This window comes from Heliangelus exortis, chromosome 5, assembly GCF_036169615.1.
Source record: "Heliangelus exortis chromosome 5, bHelExo1.hap1, whole genome shotgun sequence".
Taxonomy (NCBI): domain Eukaryota; kingdom Metazoa; phylum Chordata; class Aves; order Apodiformes; family Trochilidae; genus Heliangelus; species Heliangelus exortis.
Window position 1 is genome coordinate 34,468,299 of NC_092426.1, and position 26,567 is coordinate 34,494,865.

The following is a 26,567-nucleotide window of genomic DNA, read 5'->3' on the forward strand; positions in this document are numbered from 1 at the left end:
TAAGTCTTTGACACCATCTCCCATAGCATTTTCCTGGAAAAGCTGTCAGCCCAGGGCTCAGACAGAAGCACTCTGTGATGGGTTAGGAACTGCTGGAGGCCCCCAGAGAGTGGTGCTGATCCAATTGGCGGCCACTCCCTGTCCCCCAGGGATCAGTGCTGGGCCCAGTTCTGTTTAGTATCTTCACTGATGATTTAGATGAGGTGATTGAGTCCACAATTAGCAAATTCACAGATGACACTGAGCTGGGGGGGAATTTGGATCAGCTGGAAGGCAGGAGGGCTCTGCAGAGGGACCTGGACAGACTGGAGAGTTGGGCTGATTCCAACGGGATGAGGTTCAACACAACAACCCCATGGGGAGCTCCAGGCTGGGCACAGAGTGGCAGAAAGGGACCTGCAGTACTGTGTCCAGTTCTGGGCCCCTCAGCTCAGGAAGGAGATTGAGGTGCTGGGGCAGGTCCAGAGAAGAGCAAGGAGGCTGTGAATGGACTCCAGCACAAGTCCTGTGAGGAAGGTAGCCTATGCCAGTGGCAGAATGGGAGCTGAGATAATGAAAACTCCTCTTTTAAATCCTTTCTTGAATTACTGTACAGCCTTTCCACTGCCCAAAACATTACCTGATGGTGAACACAGCAGGAAAAGGATGGGACAGGGCACCTGCTGCTTCAACACAAAGAGTAATGTAAAACCATTTGGAAAACGAAACACAGATGGTTACTTCCTTTGGTCTTCTGTGTTATTCACATCAAAGAATTGGTGCAGGTGCTCTATGTAAGTTTTCTGAACATGTCAATAATCCACATATATGCAAATTAAAATGAGAAGAAAGTCAAGCACATATAATAACAAGATAAACTAAGTATTGCAATTCAGTGCCTATTAACCCATTCTGGGAGCATAGCTGAAGAACAAAAAAAAAAAAAAAAATAACAGCAGGAAATTAATGCTTCTTGAATATCTCAGTAAGAAAAAGACAACATGGGTCTGAATTCCAGAAGTAAAAAGAGAACAGGTCTGTGTTTATCCCTGCATTGTGCCAAGGCTGGGATCAACTCATCAGAGGCTTATTGCTGGGGAACCAACTTACTCTAAACTCATCATGGTCCCTTTTTCAACTTTGCAAGCATTTGAGAGATATAAACCTCAAAACTCAGACGCACAACTGAAAAATATAGTTGCAACCAGTAAGAGTAAGCACCTGAAATTAAGATTTTGCTGTTGTAGTTGCAAACATATTAGGAAGAGACCTTAGCACTTACCTCTTTACTCTCCCCTTAACTCAAAATAGAAACAGCTTGTCTGGCAACTCTACTATTTCAGCTTGAGCCTAACCTCACCTTGGGTCTTACTGTCTCACCTGAGTACTATTAGCTCTCTGTTAGAGAAATAGCCCACAGCTGCTGATGCCTATATGCAGAGTTGGTGCCCTCCCCTTCCAGCTTTTGAAAGGGCACTGAAAGGGTTTGTGTCTGGCATGGGGTGCTCTTGTCAAGATTTACAAGCCAATTTTCTGTTTTCATTGGTAACTGTTGGTATCTAAAATTTCCCCATGATGTTATCCTCTAAAACAGCAAGAGAAAGAGAATATGAAATTAAATATGTGTATCATATAATAACAACAATAATTTTGTAATATTTGGAAGGATTTAAAAAGTACCTTAAACAGTCATGCTGTGCCAGAGGTGAACAGTAAATTAGACTTTTTAAATGTTTTTATGTTTAATGGTCTAAAATGCTGTTGAATTACAGAGGTAAAGCTATTAGCCATGATCAATATATATGTTATTTCCACAGCATCCCTTTGTTCTTGTCATTACTGGTCGGTCACCTTGAACAGAGAAGGGTGGGGAGAAACATTTTTGAAGACTGGAATGCATTCTGGTTTTGATTTAAAGCAGAGGTTTGATGCCTCCTTGATTCCCACTGCCACAAGCAACCGTAAAATGGATAAACAAATCCAGGTTTTCTGACATTGACAGCTCACCCTGAATGTTGCTCACCATACTTCAAGCACATATTCATGTCTCCAAGGGGGATGAATGCAGCTTTCTTGTTGGGGTTACAATACAGCCAGTTAAATGCTCTACTTGGTGAAATACTACGAGAGGCTTTTTTGCATGAATACCCCTCTGGACCCCTGGTTCTCTCCTAGATGCATATGTGATGCTTCATCTGGAGCTCAGCTGTAGAGCAGAAACATGAGAGTGATGGCTTTTGTCACACCACAAACTAGATATTTCTGAGTGCAGTTTCCCTGACCCAGACAAAAGCTGGGGGAAAGCCTCTTCTCCCTTTCCTCCAGAGAAAGACCTATAAAGAGATTTTAAAATCTGCTGCACATAATCTGCTGCTGGCTGTTTGCAGGCACCCTGAGGATGTGAGACAAATGGAGTTTGTGCTGATGGTTTGGGCTACAAGAACCACGACTGCTGGGGAACAGTCAGTGCAACATTACATTGTGTTACTTTGTTTCTGGGCAGCAGAAGAACTATGGACATCTTATTAAACATCTCTGGTCAAGCCAAGGTAATCAAGGCTGGTGCTGGATTGGTACCAGGAGCTGTAGAATTGCTCACAATGCAGCATGCGCTGGGAACAGCCAAAGTTAATGAGGAACATGACTTTCATTCAGTACAAAACCTACCGCAAGTTGCTCAGAGGATTAAAATGAGAGGCATGTTGTAAAGGTTTTGTTGCCCAAATATGCATCACTTCAGGAGGCAGTGGAGTGACACCATCCTGTGAGTTATCTTTCTATCCAACAGATCTTTCCAAAGTCTCCTGTTTCACTAAGAGTGTGCACATTTCACAAACCATCGAATGCTGTCTGCACAAAAATGATGCACATCACAGCCAAGACCTTTAGCCCTGAAAGCACACAGTTCTGTATACCTGAGCTAAAGAAACTGGTTGGACTGGTTGAAGAGCTGGTTGGACCTAGCATGCTATTGCAACCAATGAAAGGAAACAACCACCCAACAACCACCCATTTTAAGGGCTTGTAGCTCTTCCTGACTTGGTAGTAGCTGTTGAGGACAACATTTCTAAAATGGCAACCCCATCTCAACACTGTGTCTTATCCATTTTCACCCTCCTTTGTGTGGCCAAGAGAAGTTGCCAGGAAGGGAGGGGGCCTGTATTTCCCCTTTGATTTTCTACTATGTCTTCTGACTAGAACTTCTAGTGAGATAACTGAGTGGAAGGGTTGATGTACCTCTCCTTTCCTTCTCTGCTTTCTTGTCAGTTGTCAGAATAAGCATCACTACATTCAAGGATTAGATCCTTGTCAAAGGTCTGCTTGGAGGGACCAGTGAGCCAGCTGTACCCATTTTTCATGCCACCGAAGTAGTGCACACAACAGAAGGCACCACTGTGGCCCATGGATGGGGTCATCCACACTTTCCTGATGTGGCCCTAGGTTTCCTTCTTTACCTACAAAAAGGGAGGAGAAGGAAACAGGTTGACATTCTTTGGGTCCACCACTTAGTTTTACCTTCTTCAGTTGGCTCAAAAACAGGCTGGGGAAAGGTGGCTCAGGAGCCATGTTTTAGGTCTGTGAGTGCCAGAGAAAAAATGAAGGAAATACTGATCTTCCTAACAGATTCCCTACTATTGCTTCAGAGGACCATTCCCCCAAAGACAGCCGTCGAATGTCATCCAGGAGAGAGATTCTCCAGGGAATATGGGAAAAAAAGAGGGAACCAGGAACACTGCCTAGAAGTAGGAGAACTGAGGGGGGTCTGTGTCAAAAAGCACCAACAGTCATCTCTGCACCTACTAAGTAGCTGCCTTTAAGTTCTAGCCCCATCCTCTTTCTGACCCCAAAGAAAAGCCACAGTAACACATTCATTTTCTAGGTTCTTTGTTATTATTTTCAAGAGCAGGACAGTCATTCGAGCTCTTAAATTTGAGTACTGAAAACTAGTGGTTTATAACAGCAGCACCTTACATTTGTCCTTCACATGAGTTAGAAACCTGATGATTACAAAAGGGATGGGTTGAGTTCTGGTTCTGCTTCCTTCACTGGGTGTGAGCAGGAAATTTACCACAGGGCAATCCCAGCCAAAACAGAGGGGGCTGCTGGGCTCATGTGGGTGGGGGAAGAGATAAAAAGTTAAAATAGTTCCAGAGAAGGAACATTACAGTATGGTGCCCCCCTCCCTGCCCATCCTCACGCTCTCAAGCCCAAGAGAGGCAGAAGTTCTTCATGAACAGAGGAGCATGGGGGCCCTGGGAGCAGAGTCCTCTTGAGTTACCACACTCCTCAGCTCAGCCTTGGGCTTCACAGTCATTTTGCCAAGCAACTGTAGTAGCAGCCCCTGGAAAAGGGACTGAAGCTTCACCTCCTTAGTAGAGAGGATCTTTCCTCCTCTGTGTGGTCCAGCAAAGAAGAGAAGAGAGAAACTAAGGTGTGCAAAAGGGTATGAGAAAGAAACAATTCAAGAGAGAAGGAGTAGGTTGTTTGAGGGCACAGGTTAGACCCGGGTATGCCTACAGGTTCGAGAGGTGCCTGAGGCTGTGGGGGCGGTGGAAGTGGAAGGGGATTCTTCATCTGTTGTGTCCCCCTGCTCCTCCTTGTGGAGACCGAGGCTGATGTGGCTCTGCAGGGCTGCTGGGGTCAGCCACTCCTTGGGGAGGCAGCTCTGGAGGAAGGGGATGCAGGAGCTGAAGTAAGCCAGGCGGTTCACCCAGCGGGGGATCTCTTTCCCACACAGGATCTGCGGAGCAAACCAGAAAGGAGCATGGTCAATAGTGCCAAAGCATGTGCATGGTGGCAGTGCTATCCCCATCCACACCACCACCTCAGCAGGATGGGTTCCTGGCTGCTCAGAAGAGAGCTGTTTGAAATCTAAGGAGCATCTTCTGCAGTCAGAAACAGTTATAAGAACAATGGCTGGATGCACACGGAATCCTGCCAGCTATAGCATCATAGGAGAGACCAGGTCAAAGAGTTCATGGCCCTCAATGTCTTTGGCTATTCTGTTTTTTAGGCAGTCCATGGATCAAATGATAGACCTGCAGGTGCCTTTCAATGAAGCAATAATGCTCATGTTCCAAGTAGCTCAAAAAATTTGGCAAAAAGTTTAGGCTGTTACCAGCCAGACCTTGAGGAGCCCTGAAGCTGAGCCTGACTAGGTGGATGGAGATGCCTCTTTCTGCTCACTTTTCTTCCTCAGGCTGACACACTGGGTCAGTCCAGTTACAGTATCTGGATGTCCTTTTCCTATTCTAGCACATCCTCTAATTTCTCTTTGTATGGTATTTCCTAAATATGGGAGGGGAAAGTAACAAAGAGAAAAATACTCTCACTAAGCCTGTGTTTCATCATAGGTGCTCCTGGCACTGATTTGGGTTACACTCTCGTAGCACACTGTTTTCCAAGGTCATCTCCTGTTCAGGACAACGGAACAATTCCCTGAGTACACAAGACCCTTTCTTCTGTAGCATTTGACCACACATACAGGCAGCTGGATTCACATAGGCCACACATAAAATGTTTCCTTTTACACTTCACCATTTTGCTGAGCAGACAGAAGAGGCCCCTGGAACTGATCAGCTGGGGTGCCTCAAGAACTTGTCTCCAGTAAGTATACCACCTGCATGACTGTACACCAATACATGAGAGCCTGAGGTCTGTGGCAGGTATGGTAGAGGTAATACCCAAATTCTCCTTCCCTCTCAGTGCTGTCTCCTGTGGAGGGGAAGAAAACCACCCTCCAGACTTCGCTCCACAATTCACATGGATTAGTGGTTCCAGGCTTGTCCATACTGCACCTTCTGCCAATACAAAATTCCTTTGCTCTTCCTGTCTAAAACTGCACTTAATTTAATAACAATTATTGAAAAAAAATGAGAGGGTGTGTGTCTGGAATCCACTAAGGAGATTATGTGTGGGTTGTCTGTTACTGACAATGGAAATGCAGTGCTTAGAGGTTTCAAGAGACTATCAGAGAGCATCACTGGAGCAGCTGCTAGAGGATGGGCTGCTCTGCATTATAGTTCTTACAGCTGATGACTGGGTGGTCCTTCATGTGTATGGCTTGGGCAGAACAATCACTTTTCCAACAGTCACTTTGAGGATAAAGGAATTAGCTTGTTCCAACAGCATGGAGTTTGCAATGAGGTATGGAGAAGGCAGCAAATCTGTGACCATACTAATTTGACTAGAGAGCACACTTTAGTTTGACTTGCATTGTTTAAAAAATCAATGTGTGAAGCTGAAGACATTAGCATTAGGTATCAGAGAATGAGCAGAGCCATTTAGATGCTAAAATTACCTGCAAGCATAGACTGTTCTTTAGCTAATACACCCTAAGGACTTGTTTTTTCAGTTCTTACCAGTGCTGCATTCTGCTTAATCTCAGATAAGAATCTGGTTTTGAAGATTTTAGTCTAGTGACAATTACTTTATTAGCAATTATATATCTCCATCCAGACCCCTGATTTCCATTGCTAGAGCTATTGCCTGAGCCTATAAAACAGATGACCTCTCCATCTGCATCTATACTCATTCACAGAAAATTTCTTGAGCCATTTGATTTTCTCATCAGACATATCTGATCATTTTCACAAGAATACTGCTCTATTTTGAACTGTATTCAGTATGTTAAATTTGAACATTGAACCTAAGCCAAAGCCAAAAATTGCAGCACAATTGCCTCTAGATTTTGTAACATTTCTCTTTCTTCATCTCCAGAACCTCAGTCAGCACATTGGCAGTGTACAAAAGGACACAGTTCAGGCTTCTTATGATGTATGCACGCATGTGAATGTAGTTCTCAAGCTGTCATACATCTTAATAAAGAATTCCTCACAGACAATAATAGGAAGACAAAACCAAGGCATTATTCTTTGGAAAATTATCAGAAACTACAGAACAGCACAAGGTAAGACTGCCTAAAATGGAAATACTGTTTTAAAGATCTGGCTTTTCTAAGCAGATCCCCGAGCAACTGCAATAGCACTTCCCAATGTGGAAGCAATGGTGAGATGTTTGCCTTTTGTTTATGGGAGCTTCTTCACCCAGAATGAATCAACTAGGCAAGGAAAAGCCAAAAAAAGAATGGAGATGTGTGGGCACCAGGCTGTCAATCAGCAAAAGACAGCTTATGGAGCTTAAGGAGAATGATGAAGTCAGTGGTTTCCCTTTCCTCAGTCATGCTTGTCCTTGCCTCTTGTCAGTAGAGCCTTGCCATTATTCCACAGCAAAACACAATGCTCACCAGGAGCAAAAGGGCAGTGGCAGGGAATGCACCAACACTACACTCTGCTCCTGTGTTTTGCACTCCCTGGCATAGAGCATATTGTACTGGAGCAACCAGCAGTCTTACCTTGTGGAGAAACATCAGGTAAACCTGACTGGAATGGGATTAAGACAACAGAGTTTAAATTAAACAGTACAAGAGAAAGTGAGTGTTTTCTGATTGCATACGAAAACAGTAAAATCTACTCACTGCAGCTCTTCCAGGGAAATCTTAACTGAAAACCTCACTCTGGACCAATAAACTTACTGAAGCCTGTTACCACCACCACCAGCAGTATTCTTTTTCAGAGGTTTGTAGAGTTTAGGATTTCAGGTGTTTTGGTTTCTTCTTGTTTTTAAAAAAAAAAAAAAAGTCTATCCCTCTTTTAAAGGAGGTAAACTTTCTGTGATGGGTCATATACATGTCCTGTCAAACTTATCAGACAAATCATTATGGGTTAGAGATCACTGTTTGTGACCATCATAGAGATTGTCCTGCCTCCCTTCAGGAAATGTAACATACCTGTAGTGGAGCCTGAGCTTGATAGTTGACAAGAAAGCAGCCGAGCCTCTTAAGCTGACTGGAGAAGGAACTTGAAAGAAATTAGATGGCATAGAAAGGCTAAGCCTAAATCTAAGTACGAAAGGAAACTCACTGTTTAGTTACTGCTTCTCTGAGACAGAAAATTGAGATGGGAAACCCTGCAGGTTACATGAGAGGCTGGACTGCTGGTGATGTCCACAGATAAAAGTTAAAGATTGACAAACAGGGTGACCATGAAGATCTCTGTTTTGAAAACCATAACCAGAAGAATGGAGGGTCTCCATGGTTGGATGCCCAAGACCATATTTCATGGTTAAGTATTGTCTCGAGGTAGACCAGTAAGAGGATGAAAAACTGAGCAAGTCTGGATAAAAATTTAGTGATAGCTGATAGGATGAAGCTATAAACTCTGGTTACCTTAGCTAACTTAACGATAAAAATCACACCTCTTTGTGAATAATAAGCATGCTAATCTGGCAACCCCTTTGTTTTAAACATGAGCTTAGATGGATATGTATAGTTAGGAGTGACAGATCATTGGTAACCAATCATGTATTCTGGTGTGATTTTCCTTTGCTACTATTAACTATACAAGACCCTACCTGCCTCCTGAAAGGTGAGCTGGCTGATGTTAAATGTCTGGCACCCTACTCTGCAGGCTAGAAATAAAACCAAATATGTCTAATCTGTGTGTTAATGGTCTTACTGCACACTGGGTTGTCCTGGTTTGGGCCAGGATAAAGGTGATTTTCTGTCTTGTACTTTTGCTTTCAGCTAAGTCTCCTGTAAGTAGTTGCACTTGCTGAAAGTAACAGCAAGTTTCTCAGGCAGTGTCTGCTTCTAGGACTGATAACACTTGATGTTTATAGTTACTGCTAGAGACTGGTGTGCAGAGCCAAGGACACTGCTCAGCTCTGAGGAACATTTTACCCTCCAGAATGAATAAAGAGGTCCCACCTGCAGCCTCCTTTGGGGAGGAACGGACAAGATAGATGCCAGAATTGACCAAACAGAGTATTCCATCCCATACACCTCATACTCAGCATAAATTTGACAAGGGTCAAGCCAGCTTCCAGCTTCCTGCCCTTCCTGCCTTTCCTGCTTCCCTTTTTTCACCCGTTCCCTGTTTTGCTTCGGCATCCTGGAAGGATTCTCTCCATTCGTCTGCCTGTGATTCTGATCTGTGCCAGCCCATAGCTGTGTGTTCCTGCCCCCAGTTCCCGACTGCTGCTGACTCCAGGATTCCAGCCTGGACTTTCCCAGGGCTGCCCTGCAGCCTCAGTGGTGACGTGAGAGTTATTGGGGGGAAAGGGAGGAAGGAACGTGGTATCAATTTTCCTGTATATTTGTATATATTTAGTAATTTTTCCTGTTTATCATTACTGTTCTATTAAAGTTGTGTAGTTTAGTTTCCAGCCCATAAGTCTCTCTCCCTTATTCTCTCTCCTTTCTTTATCAGGGAGGAGAGAGAGATTAATAGAGAGCATCTGTTACTCGGTTTAATTGCCAGGCCAGTGTTAAACCGTGACATGGGCGAAGTGCAGATATGGGACACCAGTAGCAAAGCTTGGAATAGCTCAGCCCATGAAGGGCTTCCCTAAGCTTTGCCAGCCTGTGAGTAGTGTTCAGCTATCACTGCTGAGCAGAGCTCTTTTTTGTCAGTCTGTCACTCTTCGGTCCCAGAGTGCCTAAGTGCCCTAAGGGCACCTCACAAAAGCAGTCAGTCCCTGTCACAGAGTGAAATCCAGCATTTTGGATAACACATGCAGCTTGTGATTACCCACCAAGAGATCTGTCCCCATTTTCAGGCAGAAACTTCTGCAAAGGCTGCATGTACTTGCAGCTTCCACTGAGTGGCACCTCCTGATAGAGACCCACATCTGCCATAGCTGCAGCTTCTCCTGGGGCTTCTGCCTAAAAGCCTTGAGTGACCCAGCTGGTATCCGCAGAGTCAAGTGGAAACAGCAGTTCAGACATCCATGGATGAAGACAAATGTGAGGGAGAAATGGGACATGACAGTTTGGGTGCTAATTCTGGGCAGCTGTCAAATCCACATCAGGGTTTCAACTCATCAAGAAACAACTCATTTGGGGTACTAAAAGATCCAAGCTGTGTCATTTTGCACTAAACGGTCACTGGTTAAAATGTCCAAACTGCCTTGGGAGTAAGGACTCCCCCCCCATCACTCTTCCCTCCCCTAAGTGCCCTAAGAACCAGGCTTCCTTGCTCAGCAAGCCCTTAAGGCTCCCTGGAAAGCTTTACTTTGGGCATGTGAGCAGCCTAGCAGCTGGGAAACATGGGTTTAAATGGAAGGCCACACTGGGAAAAGCTGAGTCTACTGTCCTCTAGAGGACAACACTGTCAATGTGCTGCATTTTGTGAGGGCTTTGGGTCTATGGACACATATGCTAGACATTACCTGAGATAGTCTAACAGGCTGAGCCCCTTTCAGAATAAAGTGAAGGGCTGATTAGTTGTAGGTCCTAAGAGAAAGCTCTTGAATGCACTAAGTACTGTGCTGTGCTGGATGATGCAATGGGGGCAATTCAGGCCGTGCACAGAAGTATAACTCAAGGCACTTTGAGTGCCTTCCCAGAGGCATGGTGTAGTGCTCTGATCCATGAAAACGAAGATGAGCAAAGGCAATGTTACATTCCTCAAACAATGCATGCTAATTACTTCAATTCTTGTCTTCAAACTGAGTCTTAGCAACCTCAGCACTGAACATCTGCTGAACCACCCACTGCTACTTCCACTGAGCAGCCTTGATAAAAATGAGGTGGCATCCACAAGGGATGTATATCCATTTGAGGTACTGTACAGTATTCCCCTTGGTGTGCCTGAGGAGTCTAACACACACACCCCAGAGCACTTTAAGAGCAAAGCCTTTAGAGCCCAAGGGCTCTTTCCAGTGTTTGCATGAGTTGGCTTCTACAAACCCCAGACAATACAGTGCAGATGATGCTTATCAGAATTTCAGAATAAGACCATTAGATACAAACCAGCACATCCACCCAGGCAATGCTTGGACAAAATTAGAGGCATCCCTGCCCATAGCAGGGAGGTTGGAGTAAATAATCTCTGAGGTCCCTTCCAACCTAAGCCATAACATGTGCATTAACCCAATGCACAGGGGCATCTCTTTTACCAGCCTGCAAAAATTAACTGGTGGTATAACTGCCCAGGGCTGGCAGAGATAAGGAAGTCAGAGCGCATCAGTGAAGAACAGACCTCTAGCTCTACGCTCCTGATCAGCTGCTGCACATCATATACATGCTGGAAACAACATATCTGAAAGACAACAGACATGTAGCCTTCACAACACACCTGAAAGCACAGTCTCACCTTGGCAAAGTTGGCATGCTAAGATCAAGTGCTTGAAAAAGATGTACAGTTACTGTGCAGAAACAATTTCTACTACAGGGACTATAATTAACCTGTGTGGATCAACAGAATTGATCAGGGGAGCACTTCCCTGGGCCATGAAGATGCATGCAGCACACATTCATCAGACCCAGGAATGCCCTGTGTCTTGCTAGAGAGAGGGTACGGCCAAGAAACCACAGATGAAGCTGAGTGAGCTCAGAAATGAGGCTGGGTTCTGGGAGGCAGCATCCTGAGTGAAAGGCAGGAAGAGAAAACCTCTTAAATTAGTTTAAACAACTCTCTAAAATGCTCCTATTCTCCTATGCAATCCCTTTTTGTTCCCTATCAGGCAGAGCACTGCCATTCCTATGAGTCCTGCCCAGGACTGCAGTCCTCTCATGGAATGGAGAGAAAGCATCTGCACCACCTCCCAGAGAACAGCCAGGAGTGAGGAAAGTGAAAGCATTGAAAGGAGGGACTAAAACCCATGGTCTTGCTCCCTTTGTGAGGACAGTGGGAATATGTCAGTCACCTCCATGGTCTTGTGGTAGAAGGACAGAGCTGCTTCCACACAAGAGTCTCCATACAGAGAGATCCTGAGAAGAGGGACAATGGAGTAGATGGGCCTGGGTCAAAGGAGGCAGCTGTCTTACAGCACGTCAGCACTTTCAACTTCACTGGCCAGGACACCACTGGAGAAGCATGTTGGCTGCAAATGTGACATCTTGATGAACCACAGTCAGAGCTGAATGATGAGGGGATTAATTATTGATTAATTATGTATTAATTAATTATTAATCATGCATGTATTGTTTAATGATTAATTATGTACCAACACTGGAGCATGGCAGTATCCTCTTTGAGCATGAAGTTCCTTGTAACCAGCACTTTTAAAGTACAGCCAGCAGCTGCAGGATGACAAGGTGGGCAGCAAGTGGCCTCATAACAGAGGACCGTTTGGGAAATGCTGATTATAATTAAGTCTGACCTTTGTAGTAGCATTTAAAATAATAAATCTCCCACCAAATGAATTAACAACTGCAATTCACATGACAGTGATGGCCTTCTCCTAGTAGGTGCTGTTTTGAGACCAATGACTGAGCCTAATAAGAGTCCATCCTTTCAAGTATTATGGACATGCTGAACATGACCAACCACAGAGGATTGGATATCAAGAGAATCTATTTTTTTTCCTAAAAAGCTAACCAAGGAAATCCTTTGTTCCCATCTCAAGCCTTTTTTTCCTAACCTTTTCCTAACCAGGTTGCCACACATGGAGATACAATAAGACAAGACAGGAACTCACAGGAACAGGGAAAGACCTTCTGTCTGGCAGTGTTGGCAGGACTCCTAAGCAAAAGGTTCCAGTTTTAATAGCCTATCATCACACTTAGCCTGTTCATTTGTACTCCTGACACTTTTATCAACAGGCAATGGAGAAAAGGACAGGGATTTTCCTTGCCATCTTCACCTGTGGAAAAGAAGCATCTGTTCTCAGACATTTGCACACACTAAAATTCAAATGCTCCATGATGCTGTGTCTAGAGATGAATTCCTCAGACAGTGTGAACAGGCTTAGCTTCAAGGTATTATGCATATTTATAACAGAGAAGGGCACTTTTTTGTTGTTTTTTTTTGATAACAGAAATGTAAAAAGCAGCTAAAATAAAATTGATTGTGCAAAATTCCAGCAGTTACATCAGCCCCAGAGAGCTTAAGATTATTTTTTTCCCAAAATTTACTCATAAAATATATTCACATTTTATCTTTTTGGCTAAATAGATCACATTAAGGGCAAATCTGAAAAAATGGCAGAGGCACATGTGGCAAATCAAGCCCTTTTTGAAGGAACTGAAATGATGTGCTAAAAACATTTCATTTAGGGGAGAACTGATTTCTGTTGCAGGTTACCTACCACCTTCTACTATTTCCCTGCACAAGGAGATAGACAGGGGAAAGAGGGTGGACTGAGTGCCAAAATGTGCATATCAGAGTTCTCACTAGAGGACTCATTCAGGATAGCAGGAATAGAAAGGTTAATGATGAAAGATGAAGTTTACACTTATATAGCAGCCTTCATTCAAAGACTTCCCAAATACTTCATAAATTTCAACTGAGGCACAAATGGCACCTAGAAATCTCATTTTACCACTCGAGAGAAGCCACATCTGGAATACAGTAAAGCAACCTCATCTAGGATGGTAAAGAATTTTCTGAGGCTCATCTGAGCCACCTCAGATGCTCAGGAGACACTCATACCCCCTGTGTCAACAGAAAAAAATGGGCCAAGCTCACTTCATTAATCCCATTTTCCAAGGTTCCTTCAGCCCAAGAACAAGACTCCTCATTCCCCCAAGTATTTTTATCTCTCTGGAAACTTCTGCAAATCCACAACTTCCAAATTAGCTTCTAAAACCACAAGCACACAGTATCTGATTTAGGCCTCTCTCTTCACCTGCTGAAATGTGTTACCTCTCTGTTTATGAAAATTGTTAAAGTAGGACAGTTCCCACAGGAGAGGCTGAGGGAACTCCCTGCTCCAGAACATATTTGTGGCTGATATTCAGGGGAATTTTTGCTGAAATGTAGGAGGAAAGGTAAATAAATCTGCAGTCCAACTTCCTCTCCCACACCCCAGGGATCTTTTCTCGGTCCAAGAAATTCTCAGTTACTTGAGGATGTGTGTGTCTCTCCAGCTAGTTCTATTTGAACCCACAATACACCAAGCAGACATTTTATTAAAACTATCAGATTCCTGCTTGTGATGGTTTGGTTTACTCTGAAAAACCTGGTTCAGCTCTAATAATTAGTTCAAATTTTATCCATTTACCCAGATGGCATCTCTGATACAATCCTTTGAATCAAGAAATGCTGAACAGTAAGAAAATAGATCCTTCAATATCTAAAGGAATAAAGGGATGAAAAGGATCAGTGAGTACAAAAGAAAGCTGGATAATGAGGTACCAATCTGTTTTCCTGAAAGGTTTTTAATCCCTGAAATCTGAATGACCTAAAGAGCCTTCTGAAGAATGATCACATGTGGATGTGAACCATGCACACTGACTTCAGAGTTGGTTATAGCCTTTTTAAATAGATTTCTCTGACTATAAGAAAGTCCTGGTAATTTAGGAAGCAACTAGGGATGTTTAACTGTGCTTCACCATCCCTCAATCATGTGGCCAAATTCTGCTTTCATTGACTCTTGAGGAATTTCAACCAGAACAATCAGGTGTTTCTGAGCCAGGTGTTTCCCAGGGGCTACTGCAGATTCTTTGACCGTATTCTTAGAGATACAAACAGGCCCTAACACAGACTCAACCTCTCAGCCTTCTCTCTCCCTCTTTTTTTTAAACAAAACAAACCAAACAAAAAAACATACACACAAAAAAAAAAAAAAAAAAAAAAAAAAAAAAAAAAAAGCAGAAAGATGGGTAGTTTCAGAGCAGATGCAGGACAGATAAATAACTCCAGACTGGAGAGGGTTTTGACCTTTTCTGGTACTTAAGGTAAATTACACATACAAATCAGAAAGAAATCATCCCTCTTTCAAGAAGAGGTAGTAAAGACATGATGAAAGAATAAAACCTTCTACATTGCTGTCCCCAGGCGAAGTCCCAACATCAGTAATTTCTCAGGCAAATCAAATCAGTGCCTCAAAAAAATTTCCTAATTATGATGAGCATCAACTTCATATCCTATCAAAAGAGCCCATACAACCCACTAACTTTGTTTCTATTGTACCACTGGTAAGCTTATGGGGAATAAAAGGGACTGCCTTTGGTGATTATGTGTCCTATAGCAAGGTGCTAAACTGTTTGCTTCAATAGGGATTGTTTTATTTGCCTGGCAGAAATCACACTGACAAGGGGAGGAGTGGTTTCCTTGAGTCATTTGCTTATCTTCCAGTTCTGGTGTTGATTCAAAGGTGGTTTTCTCTCTTCCTGTGAGAGATTTGCCTTTTTCTGAGGCGTGCTGTAGCAACTGTCATCACTCCTGTAAGAACACAGCTCCGTAGTTGATCTTGTACAAGAAACTTCAGAAGCATGGAAAACTGCTGCTGGGAAATCAAATGAGTCACCTTCTGCTTGTGAATGGGCTAAGCAGCAAAAGCTTTCTCAAAGTTTTTAAGCTGCAGTGACATGGTGTGATCCTTACACTCAACTCTGAGGAAAGGAGTCTCTTCTTCTGGAGAAGAACTTGGAAGCAGAAAACATTCATCCTCCCCTCTGGTCCTCTAGTTACTGCTATCTTCTTTAAAGAAGCTCCTCCAAAGGCACTGTTTGCTCACCACACACCTACACATAGCAGGGCTCATATTCCTACATGCCCCTGTTTGAACACCTGGCAGTCAACCTTGCACATTTGCATGAGTCTGGGGGTACAACCTGTGCCAAGTTTGCATTTGCCTTGCCTGGTATCTGCCTTCTGCAAGCCCAAATTGTGTTGTAGAGCAATCATGAGCTGGGGTCTCACACTGACCTTATAGCAACCTCCCAGTGTTTGAAGGGGGCCTACAAGAAACCTGGGGTAGGGCTTTTTACATGGATGTGTAGTGAGAGGACAAGGGGAAATAGTTTAAACCTTGAATAGGAGAAATCTAAGCTAGACATGAGGAACAAATTCTTTAATTTGAGAGTGGTGAGACACTGGAACAGCTTGCCCAGAGAAGTTGTGGCTGTCCCATCCCTGGAAGTGTTCAAGACCAGGCTGGATGGGGCCTTGAGCAACCTCGTCTAGTGGGAGCTATCCCTACCCATGCAGGAACTGGATGATCTTTAAGGTCCCTTACAACCCAAACTATTCTATGGTTGAAAAGAGTCCTCTGACTGCAATTTCACAGCTTCCTGTATCTTCAGGCACCTGACCTTATATATGCCCAAAGAAGAACTTTGCTGACAAAGTGTCTAACTACATGTCTGTCTTGGCACGTCCTGGTGTACTTCCTTGTGTAGAAGACAGAACTTGTCAGAGCTGCAGTGACAAGTGCATGACTGGGACCTCAGACCTGCAGGTCCTTGCAGGGGAACTTTGTGCAGCCCAGGAATTACTTTAAGTGTGGCTTTTTCCTGAAAGCACAAATGTATTCCTCTCCCTTTATACCCACTATATAGTCATTTGTAACTCTGTCCTTCTGCGATCCTTGTTCTGAAAGATCAAGAAATTCAACAAAGAACATTTTAGCCTTTCTTTTAGTTTTAAAAGGTTTTTCCTAATGTTCAAAAGCCAGTATTTTTTCCATCTGTCAGCTTTTATACAGCCTCTTCCATCAGCCAGTGCAACTTATAAAGAACATAAATATTTTGCAATTTCTTGAAGGGCAATTTGAATGTACTACTCTAAGCATAAACAGAGGATTGTAAGGAACACAGTGATGTAACAGCAGATGATCAAACAGAAGGATTTCACCCAATATTGATGTGGTCCTAACTGAATTCCCCACACATGCATAACTTTGTCAGAATGCCAAAATGCCTGCTGTGTGCCAGCATCATTACCCACCTGGAGTACTGACACGAAGAATGGCACAGAAGCTCAGAACAGGATGGCCTGATTTTTCTTTGAAGCAATTGCAGGCATAAGTTTCTCCAAAAAGGATTGCCCATCCTCCTAGACAGTTTCTTCAGAGAGCATGGTACTGATACCTCTTGATTTTGCAGACTGTCAACATAAGCAACACGAAAGGAACAAGCTTCTTGTAGGCAAATTGCTAATCCCACTTTGCTGAAACTCTTCTTTTTAACCCACAATTTGCTGAAGTGGTTTATACATACAGGTACCATGGGATGGTGTTGCAGGAATCAGGGTGGCTGAGGCAACCCTAAACAGATTGTTACTGCTTAGATCAAGCTTCTCTCACCTTCCCATGCTGACACAGCTGGGGAGTATAAAGGGAGACAACCAAGGAGTATTAAGTGGTGTATGCACCAGCAATCTTAAACTGGAGCTGGGCACATGCACAGGGAGTGCATCTTATTTCTCAAGACCTAGGAAATTCTGCCCTGCTTTACTTCAGAACTTACCTCAGAACTAATTGAGATGCTGTGTGGCATTTACTAGGCTTGGACTTATGCCCTCTAGTAGTTCCTTGCTTGTTAAATAACAGAATCCCCCAGTGAAGAATTTCTCAGGAAAAACTTCAGGAAGAGACTCGGGATCACATTGTAGTATGTTCACTGCATTGCTTACTGAAAAAGCTGCCATGAAACAACATTGGAGAAGATGAAGTCCCAACTGCTGCAGCTAAAACAGGCATCCTCTACTTTCTTTCCACAGAAGCTGCTTTGTAAGTAAACCGAGCCATTCCTCCTTCATCCAGTAGCTGCTCATTAGAAGTCCACAGGTAATCAGCAAAGAGTGGAGAGATCTAAGTCTTGAGCAAGTGTGAATATGCTCAGCACAGCTGCAGTGGGGAGTAAGAAAAACTCTGAGCTAAGTGCCACTGAGGGAGTAACAAAGCCCTTTGCAGATTACACGAGTAGGTGGGCAGGAAGCTCAGAAGAGAAGCATGGCATTGTAAGGAAAGCAGCATGCAATTAGGTTGGAACAGCACTGCAAAGTGAGTTTTTCCAGGATTAGATAGCAGACCAAAGGCTTGCACAGTGATTGAGTTTATCTGTGGTGGACTTGCTGCTGTTCAGGAATTTTTCAAGATGCATGACCAAACAGCAGATTCATGAACATAGATCTGAACATGCCCTTAATTATTAGCAGTCAGCCTGCATTGCCTGCCTAGACCACAAATTTTATGACTGTTAAAATTCAGTTACCAGTTATAATGGTGGGACCTGAGGCATCACTATTAAAAAGGAATGTGACAGAAAAATCATCCATAAGCAGATGTAAGAAGGAGACAAGGAGAAGGAAAAATAAAGCCTGACTCCTATGGCTTCAGCAGTATTTCTGAGGATGGGGATACCTGACTTACAGGTCCTGCCAATTGGAAACACAGACTGTCCCCCAGTGTGTTCCTGAGAAAGCTGATAATTGTGAGGGAGACCCAGCCTTCTATCTTCTTTCTGATTCCTTCTGCAGAATTCTGACCTCAGCCAGCAGGACACATGGCTGCATCTGCCTTCAGTCCATGTGGCCAGATGGCATCCTCCCAGCCCATGGCACAGCCACAGGGGCAACATCTGTAGGGGAATTAATTAAGGAGCCTGCAGCCAGAGGAGGAAACTAAGGAGGCCAAAGACAGCTCTCTAGCACATGGCCACACTGCCAAATCTAGGGCCTGCCAGACAGGTCTGTGTAAATACCCATTAACTCCCACATCCCCACAGAGCTATGAAGCTCTAGCTCTGGTTTTTCATGCTAATACAGAACAATACAAGCCATAAAACCAAATTAACCTTGGCAGGTAAGACAGCTGTCAGCAAAAGATTTGAGAGCCCTTGCTGAAGGAAGATAAAACCTCAGCATGCAAGGATGAATACTTAGGTATTACCCAGGAGGCTCAGAAGAACCATCCCCTGAACTTCCACAACTGATTATGCCCATGAGCAGAATGTTCTAAAGGGTTTTAGGAAGCAGAGCTGGTCATTTCCTCTTCCATAGCCTTCACCCCACTCCTCTGTATGGTGAAAGGGCATTGCAGTACTGATACCATCACCTTTCAGAGAGACCAAGAATTGATACTCACTGAAATTTCTTGGCTGCTGTTTGTGTGGCCGGAGTTAAACAGCAGTTACAGTGAACAATCTTATTCTGTTCAACAAAATGTCTACCTCCTTTCTTTTAATTCTTTTAAACTTCTTTTCACTTATTCCAGTTTCCTGTCTCTAACTTACACATAACATGTTGTCAATGAATAAAGAGATGCTAATTATTATTATTACTGCTGCTTCACAAAGAGTTTGAAGGAAAGTGCAAAAAAACACTAAGCAGATTCATCTCAGAATTGGTTTTAGGGAGAAACATTAGTTCTGGTTTCTGTCCTCTATGATGACACATACCTAGAGAGTCTTGAGAGCCCCTCATGTAGTTACCACGTTCCACACCCTCTAATGCTGCACCTTATAGCTCTACATGGTAGGGTCTGGAGCTTTCTAGTGTGGCAATTTTTGTTTTGTTTAATTTTACTGGGAAATCAAGCAAGAAAAAAATAACCAAACAATAAAATAAACAAATACTAAGTCTTTAAAGTTAAGCAAGTATTCTCATGTTGGGAAAAGAGTAGAACTTCTCATTGCTTTCAGTTGAAGCAGTTTCTGTCCCAACAGATATCAATCAGTCTTTCCTCCAAGAGATCCAAAGTATCCCAAGATGAGGTATGCTACTTCTCACCCAGCTCCAAAACACAGTGATTGCCAAATTGCTGTGTTTACCAGAAAAGATGGAGAGGGATATATAACAGCAGAGGCAAGGAAGAATGGCTTTGAGCTTATGGCTTGGACAGCAGACTGAAATTTTACATGTCAAGTATGTAATAAGCAATGACCTTATTTCACTACTGCACGTGAATGTTGTTTGGGGTTTTTTTAGCTTTTGCCATTAATCACATGGCTTTCTCATGGGTTTCCATCATAATTTTTAACGTGTCCATCTTTTGCTGTAGTAATTTCTTTATTTAACTCCAAACCAGTAGTGTGGCTAACACTGATTTGATCCCTGCATTGCTTGAAATTTCATTCTATGTTTCTATTAATACAATTCCTTCCTGTTTATTTTTATTTTATAACATTTACAGGAAGTGCTCAGTCATTTTCTCTCTCTATAATTAGCAAGGATGAAGCCAACAGAGGCCTGGTTATCCTAAAAGACTAAGTAGGTTCCTTATAAATTAATTGCTGGTTCACAGATTCCCTAGAGATTTTCTTACAAAATCTTTCAGTATTTTTTTCTGCAGAATCTCACATCAGTGAAGTTCCCTGCCTGGGGAATGCATGGACATTTGTGGCCAAAGAGGTTACTGGAATAGGACTCTTGCCCCTTTGTGATGAAGATGAGATATGTGTAATAAATGAGGATGGGGACTCCAGAAAGAGAAATCAAAGTTCCACTGTTAAAGCAGTTGTACACTATTGTGAAGAACAGATAAATGGTTTTTATGGAAGGTCACTTACATTTTGTCCTTTTCATGTCTTTTTCTGGCACTGAGTCAAGATCCTGAATTCAGATTTACACACATACTGAATACTCACACCTTAATGTTTCAACACCTTAAATATCTCTGCTAGGGAGTGAGAGAGAAGACAGCTTCCCCACAAATTATTAAAATCTTCAGGAACTGAAAATCAAATATCCCAAATCAGCAGATACTCAAGATAAATTTGTGCTTCAGTTCTATTTGAAGAGAAATAACAGCTCTGTTCTAATTTGCAGTGCTTTTGTGAACAAGAAAATGAGTAAGCAAAGAAAGATGTCTATGAGATAATCAATACTTTTTCAAATGGGTTTAAAATGGTGCACATTAGGTAAGGAAAAGAGACAGCCACTTTCTGAATATTACAAATTCTTGTTTAAAGAACACTGATTCATGTTCCCTTGCTGATCACAGAGGGTTATTTGTACTTCTTAATAAAATGATGCACATTTGCATGCTAGACAGCTCTGTCCTTTCAATTCCTGCTCTGCATCTATTCAGTGTACCACAATGCAGGCAACTCCTAATTTCCCAAACAATTTAGACCAAACATGTGCTAAACTTACTGCATCTCCACCTCCTGATTCCCCCCTCCTTTCAACAGCAGCATGCTTCCAAAAATATTAAGGCCAGATACAGGAGATTTGGCTATGGGCTCTGGCCTGACAGGCCAGGCTGACCCCAGTTCCCTTTCTGTGAGCACCACTATGGATCTGAAGCAGCAAAAAACACACACACCCAAAAAAGATGATTGTGCCCACCTCAGCCAGAGCAGCAGAGAAGTGATTGCAGTTCTTGTGCATCAGGTGGTAGGCATTGCCTTTGTACTCCTTGCCAAGCTCTTCCATAATCTTATCCACGTCCTCTTCTGTGAAGTCTGTAGTGCCCAAGGCAATGGATTCTCTAGTTAAAAAGAAAAAACACAACAGGAAACAGGGAAAGATAAAGTGAAGAGAACGATACATACCCAGGGAAAAGGAAATTATCAGGCATTGGGGAGAAGGACAGGATTAACACATGGACATGCATGTCTGGGGCTATCAGAGCCTCTCGTGAACTAAATGTCACAGTAATATCACCAGCTTATCCACAAAGCAGGTTACAGAAGAGGCAACAGCCCAGAAAGCATCCTGTGCCCACCACCAGGCAAGTCTCAGCTCTGGGGATCTGTTCCCACTCTGCCCATTGCCCCACAGTAGAAACTTCCTGTAGAACAGAGGAGGTGATTTCTCATGGAGAAGGTTTCTCATGGGTTGGGGACTGGAAAGGAGCAGACTGACAACTTTGTGCAGAATCCTATTGCTTCTCCCAACTTTCACTCAACATCACTCGTGCTCCTAAAGGTCTCCAGTGACCCACAGTGTAAACTGACAGTCTGGGAAGGTCAAGTCTGAATTCATTGAACAGCACATAAATGCAGCATCCTCTCAGACCCCTCTAGTAACTTCTGGTACTCTCTGTAGTACCCACAAATAGGTGACACTGAGAAAAAGACTATGTTCTAGTTTTTCCCCTGGGCAGTGGCTGTGTAGAACACACAGTCTCTCCTGTTCTTGCTGACAGGTGAAACTGGGAGCACAGAAACAAAGAAAACGAGAAAAGAAAACTGCACCCATTTGTAGCTATGCTTTCAAGCCCTGCCAAACACAGTTCAACGCTGGCCCTTGTTTGGTGTACATGCTCCCAGATCCCTGCAGGGCTGCTTCCGAACCAAAATGATGCAAAGGATGCAATGAGGGCACTTAGAGGAGAGGGAAAGGGGGATCCAGAGGAAAGGACTTCCCTGCTCCCCCTCCACTGGTGGCAGCCAGAAGGGAGAGGGGAAGAGGTAGAAAAGGGCCCTTACTTGAATTTAAAGGTCTCGCCAAGTTCTACCGCACTGCCAGGTGTGATCTCGAAAATCCCACTGAAAGGGTAGGGATGCCCTCCGTAGGCAAACTCTGACGAGGAAAGAAACAGACTGTGAGTAATTGAATGAACACAATGTCAGGAAAAAGTCTATGGCAGCTGTCAGCATGGCTCAGCATCAGCACCAGAGGCTGGGCTATTGCCAGCATTGGATTCAGCCAGACTCTGAACGCCATTTTCTCTGTGCAGTTACCTATCAGCGTGAGGATGCCTTCACAGCCTCCCTCCAGGCTGACACTGCTGCCATCCCACAGTGCCAGTAAACCTCTCCAAGTCTGTCTCAGTGCCTGTCCAAGTGGATTCCTCTCAGTGCAAAATTTTGTATGGAGGCATCTAGAAATACTGCATTGGTGGTGGTACCAAGCTGGAAGATGTCTTTTCTATAGTAGGGAGAAATCAGCTTTTTCCAGGGGAGTTTACAGGCAGTACCCAGGAATTCTTTGAAGAAAGCCAAGCTGATGATAGGCTGGTGCCTTAGCACGTGGATCAAACCAGGAGATCTCTCCATATCATACAGGCCATCCTGCATGGCCTGTGTAACACACCTGTGGACCTCGCAGTGTCATGCACATCACCTTACGTGGTCTGTGAAACCTTCTGTGTATCCCAGAAGGTTTATCTACTGTGTGGCACTGGCTAAAAATATCATGAGTGAGTTATCCCAAGTCATTCCCATTTAATGATGAAGAAGGACACTGAAAATCTGTGATGCTGGTCTGTCCTTTACTGCACTACAGATATTTTACCGCATCCCTTGACTGCTCCGTTTGCAATCATTGCTCTAATCAGACCATTTCACCAGTATAACAAGACACTTTCTTTTCTTTGTAGCTCCAGTGTTTCAAAAGAACTATTTTGAAGAGTTGGAAATGCAGATTCAAGCATTCCTAGACCTACAATATTCGTAAAGAATTACTGTAAAGCTTGTTTACTCTGGCAGGGAATCAGTACAAATATGCATATGCATGTCTCTGATCCATCTCTCTCTCCTCTCCATCATTTTCTCCCTTCTCTCTCCACTTCCTTCACTGCAGAATGGCTTTTTACCATTGTTTGGTCCCTCCTATGAGCCACACACTTGCACAGCCTGTAGAGGCTACTGTTACATGATGAAATTATGAAGGGCTACCTGCTTCATGGCAGAACTGCATTAGCTTCTGCTGGACTCTAAAATGAGAACTGACTGCGTTTTTCAACCCTCAAAACACTCCTTGCAAAAATCTTTAAGTTTGGGGGGTGTTTCCACATCAGACTCCTTGCAAAAATCTTTAAGTTTGGGGTGTGTTTCCACATCAGATCAGCCACACAGCTGTTCCCACATTCTGCAGGTAGTGAAAAGGAAATAGTTCATACCTCTGCCGTAGATCTCGATGCCCGAGTGGAAGACACCGATCCCCAAGGTGGAAGTGTATTCATTTATCCAGTACTACAGTAAGAGAAAAGCCACATTTGGAAGCATTAGTCAAAAAGAAGCACACTATCTTGGTCTAGGATATATCCTGTCTCTCCCATCCTGAGGACAACTTCTCTTAAGGACAAGGGTGATTTTGAAATTATCTTGAGGCAAACAAATTGAGATTCCTTACAGACCAACAGAAGTGGGCACAGTGTTTATGCAGGTAATTGGGATTAGTCTCCCCCCCAAAAAATACTCATCTAGTCCTTTCCATGAAAGGCATATTCCTGTATTCCCTGGTTTAACTAGACCCGAACTTGCAAAAATCCAGTTGCTACAGGATGCGTATTTATCTATATTCTCACTTAGATAGCTGACACTGATCCAGTTTACCAATTCACTTGTGTTACCTGATCTTCAAAATCCTGAGTTAAAGCTGGTTTTCTGCACATCATTTTACATCATCCACTTTTTATTAAGCTGCTTTTAGGCAATGAGACATTGGAGAAAGGGATCCATTCCTCCCATAGGTTAAGAGAGCACCATTTAGGAGTTATCTATATGGCACTGCTTTACAGGAAAACTAGTAGTTCTGAGCATACTAGTCAGCATTTTGTTTAGAGGCACCATATACTAGCAAGCATCTTTTCCAGAAGGGACAAAGGGCTTGCTGCTCCAACATTAGGTCCAAGGTGATCACAACTTTACCAAAGTCAAAGGCAGTTTTCAAGAGGAGCTGTAAATTACTTCATTGCCTCGGAGTCCAATGTTTCCCTGGTACACTTGGAGCAGAGGAATACTGCAGTCTGGTGCATGCAAGCAGCACTACCCCACCAAAGACTGCTCACTGTTTCCACCATACCATGAAGGACAGTGCAGACACCCAAACAAGTCCCAGCTAAGCTAATTCTGGAGTGGGAAGCTGCTCAGCTGTGCCAGGACAGTGCTGCATTGGAGATCATCAGCCCTGCTCAGCACCAATATTTATTAGGTTAGCTGCAGAGCTGTGATTATTAGACAGAAATTATGTGTTCAGGCAACGAGTGGGAGCTGCACATCCCTGGTGTATTTACAGTTCACTCACAGTGACTTTGCACTGAAGAGGCATCACTAGGAACTAAGAGCAACCAAATACTTACTTTAAACAAGCACTGCAAGAAAAGTGTTTTTCCCATAGAATGACATGACAAGTTCATTCAGCTAAAATTCTTTTTGGGGTCTGCTCCTTACCTGGTGTCTGGTGTCACTGAGCTGGCATGATATGAGTGAGAACCCCTTTGCTGTCTGGTAACCAGAGGTCTGGAATACTCCATCTACTTCCCTCACACTGCTTGTTTAAGTATTTTTGACGACTGCAGTAGTTCTGTAAATCATCTAGAAATGCTTTCTGTGAGACCACTGCTACTCTGTAACAACACAGTAGCTTTGATATGAAAAGTGCAGTCCCAAGCCTGACTTCATGTACTGCCACTCTTGATACCTTAAACCAGGTCCCCCAAAATGCCTGCTTTTGGCAGTACGGCAGTTCTGTTTCCCTCCAGAAAATGCTGTAATTCTTCTCATTCTTTGCAAGCTTTGGTATCACAAGTGATGCGTTCCTGCTGGAAAGTAGCAAAGCACCTGACCTTAGCTGGACCTCTGCCCACTGCCCTCCTCAGACTTTGTATAACCTCCACTTACCTCTTCACTTGCATTATGCAAACTCTCGTTTTCATGATACTTCAGAGCACTGAGCTGCAGATAGGTCAGGTAACCAATGCCAGTGTATTAGCAGTGAACCCTCTGCTGAGGACCATACCTGGTATTTAGGGTCATGATCTGCCCTTGCCTTCTGCTTCCCTTCTCCACAGATCTCTGTTGCTCTGTCCTCCACATCAGGAATATCCCTGCTCTGACTGGAGAAGAAGACACAGAGGCGGAGGCTGCACCTGGGAGCCCATGGGACACCAGCCACATCTGCTGAGGAGGTGAAAGCCTGTCTCCCATGGACACATAGCCCTCACTCAGTTCATTTCTTTGATCTCCCAAATCTCATGGGTTGACTCCTCAGACTCTCAGTGTCAGCAGGCTTCAGAGAAACACTGGGTTCTACAGAGTCCTACTGTAACAACTCCCAGAAGATATAGTAAGTAGGTTGTCTTCTTCCCTCAGGCTAAGCTATTGTCTCACAGCAACAACACAAGCACAACATGCCCAGGTCAGGGCAGCTGCTTTGCTTAGAGGAGTAACTAACAAGAAGAGAAGGGAGACTTTTTTAATTAGAAATGCTCCTGACAGTTATCAAAGTCAGGGCTATCTGCAGAGGCTGGTCTGCATCAGGCTTTGTATTTCAAACAAGAAAGTTACGCTGTAAGCCACTTTCAGCTACAGCTTTTTATTCTTTCATATTGAAGTTTATGTTGGACCCAAACATAATAAGCAAACAGGAGAGAAAACCCCAAGACCCTCTCCTGGGTTACCATGGAAGAGCAATGCACTGAGACTTGATCCCCTCCTGTGTGCAGATCACAGTCAGATCATGAGCCTGCCCTGTGCCCCTGCCATTCTTGATCCTAGCAGAGAGCCACAGCTCCAAAACCCACCTTGCCCTGTTCCAGGAGCTGAGAGCCAGGCTGCAGGAGAGCTCTGGAAACACAACTGATTAGAGAGAAAGGAGAGAGGAGCAAAAGTGTTTCTCTGACTGATGCCAGGTATTGCAGGATTATGACCACCACCTGAGCATTTCTGCATTTAAACGGTGTATTTTTCAGTATGAATTCCTTTAGTGAGCTGGTATGGACCGAGCAACCTCAGCTATACGTGAATTTCAACTGCTACAGAAGCTGTGCTCCTTTAGTATTTCCCTTCAAATTCAATGATACAAAAAGCACTATTGAAGTGGGATCCTATTTGCATCTTAGCCCACTGCAAATAAAAATTTCAGTATTACCAAGACCAAACTGCAAAGCAGCTCTGAATCATGGCTGCTACTATCCTCAGCTCACCCCGTCTCCAGGGTTCTGCAGAAGCTGCCTCCAGCAGGCGA

At 43.7% G+C, this 26,567-nt stretch overlaps 1 protein-coding gene across 1 annotated transcript in view; it reads right to left on the minus strand.

The window, feature by feature from the left end:
- Positions 1-3,847: 3,847 nt before the first annotated feature.
- The window catches only part of LOC139796465 (deubiquitinase DESI2-like), a 53,469-nt gene continuing 30,749 nt past the window's right edge, over positions 3,848-26,567 (minus strand). The window contains exons 2-5 of the mRNA XM_071744516.1: positions 23,500-23,572; positions 22,085-22,178; positions 21,000-21,141; positions 3,848-4,720 (exon numbers count right to left, since the gene is read on the minus strand). Of these exons, the coding sequence (XP_071600617.1) occupies positions 4,478-4,720; positions 21,000-21,141; positions 22,085-22,178; positions 23,500-23,572 (552 nt within the window). The 3' untranslated portion in view covers positions 3,848-4,477. The remainder of the gene's footprint in view (positions 4,721-20,999; positions 21,142-22,084; positions 22,179-23,499; positions 23,573-26,567) is intronic.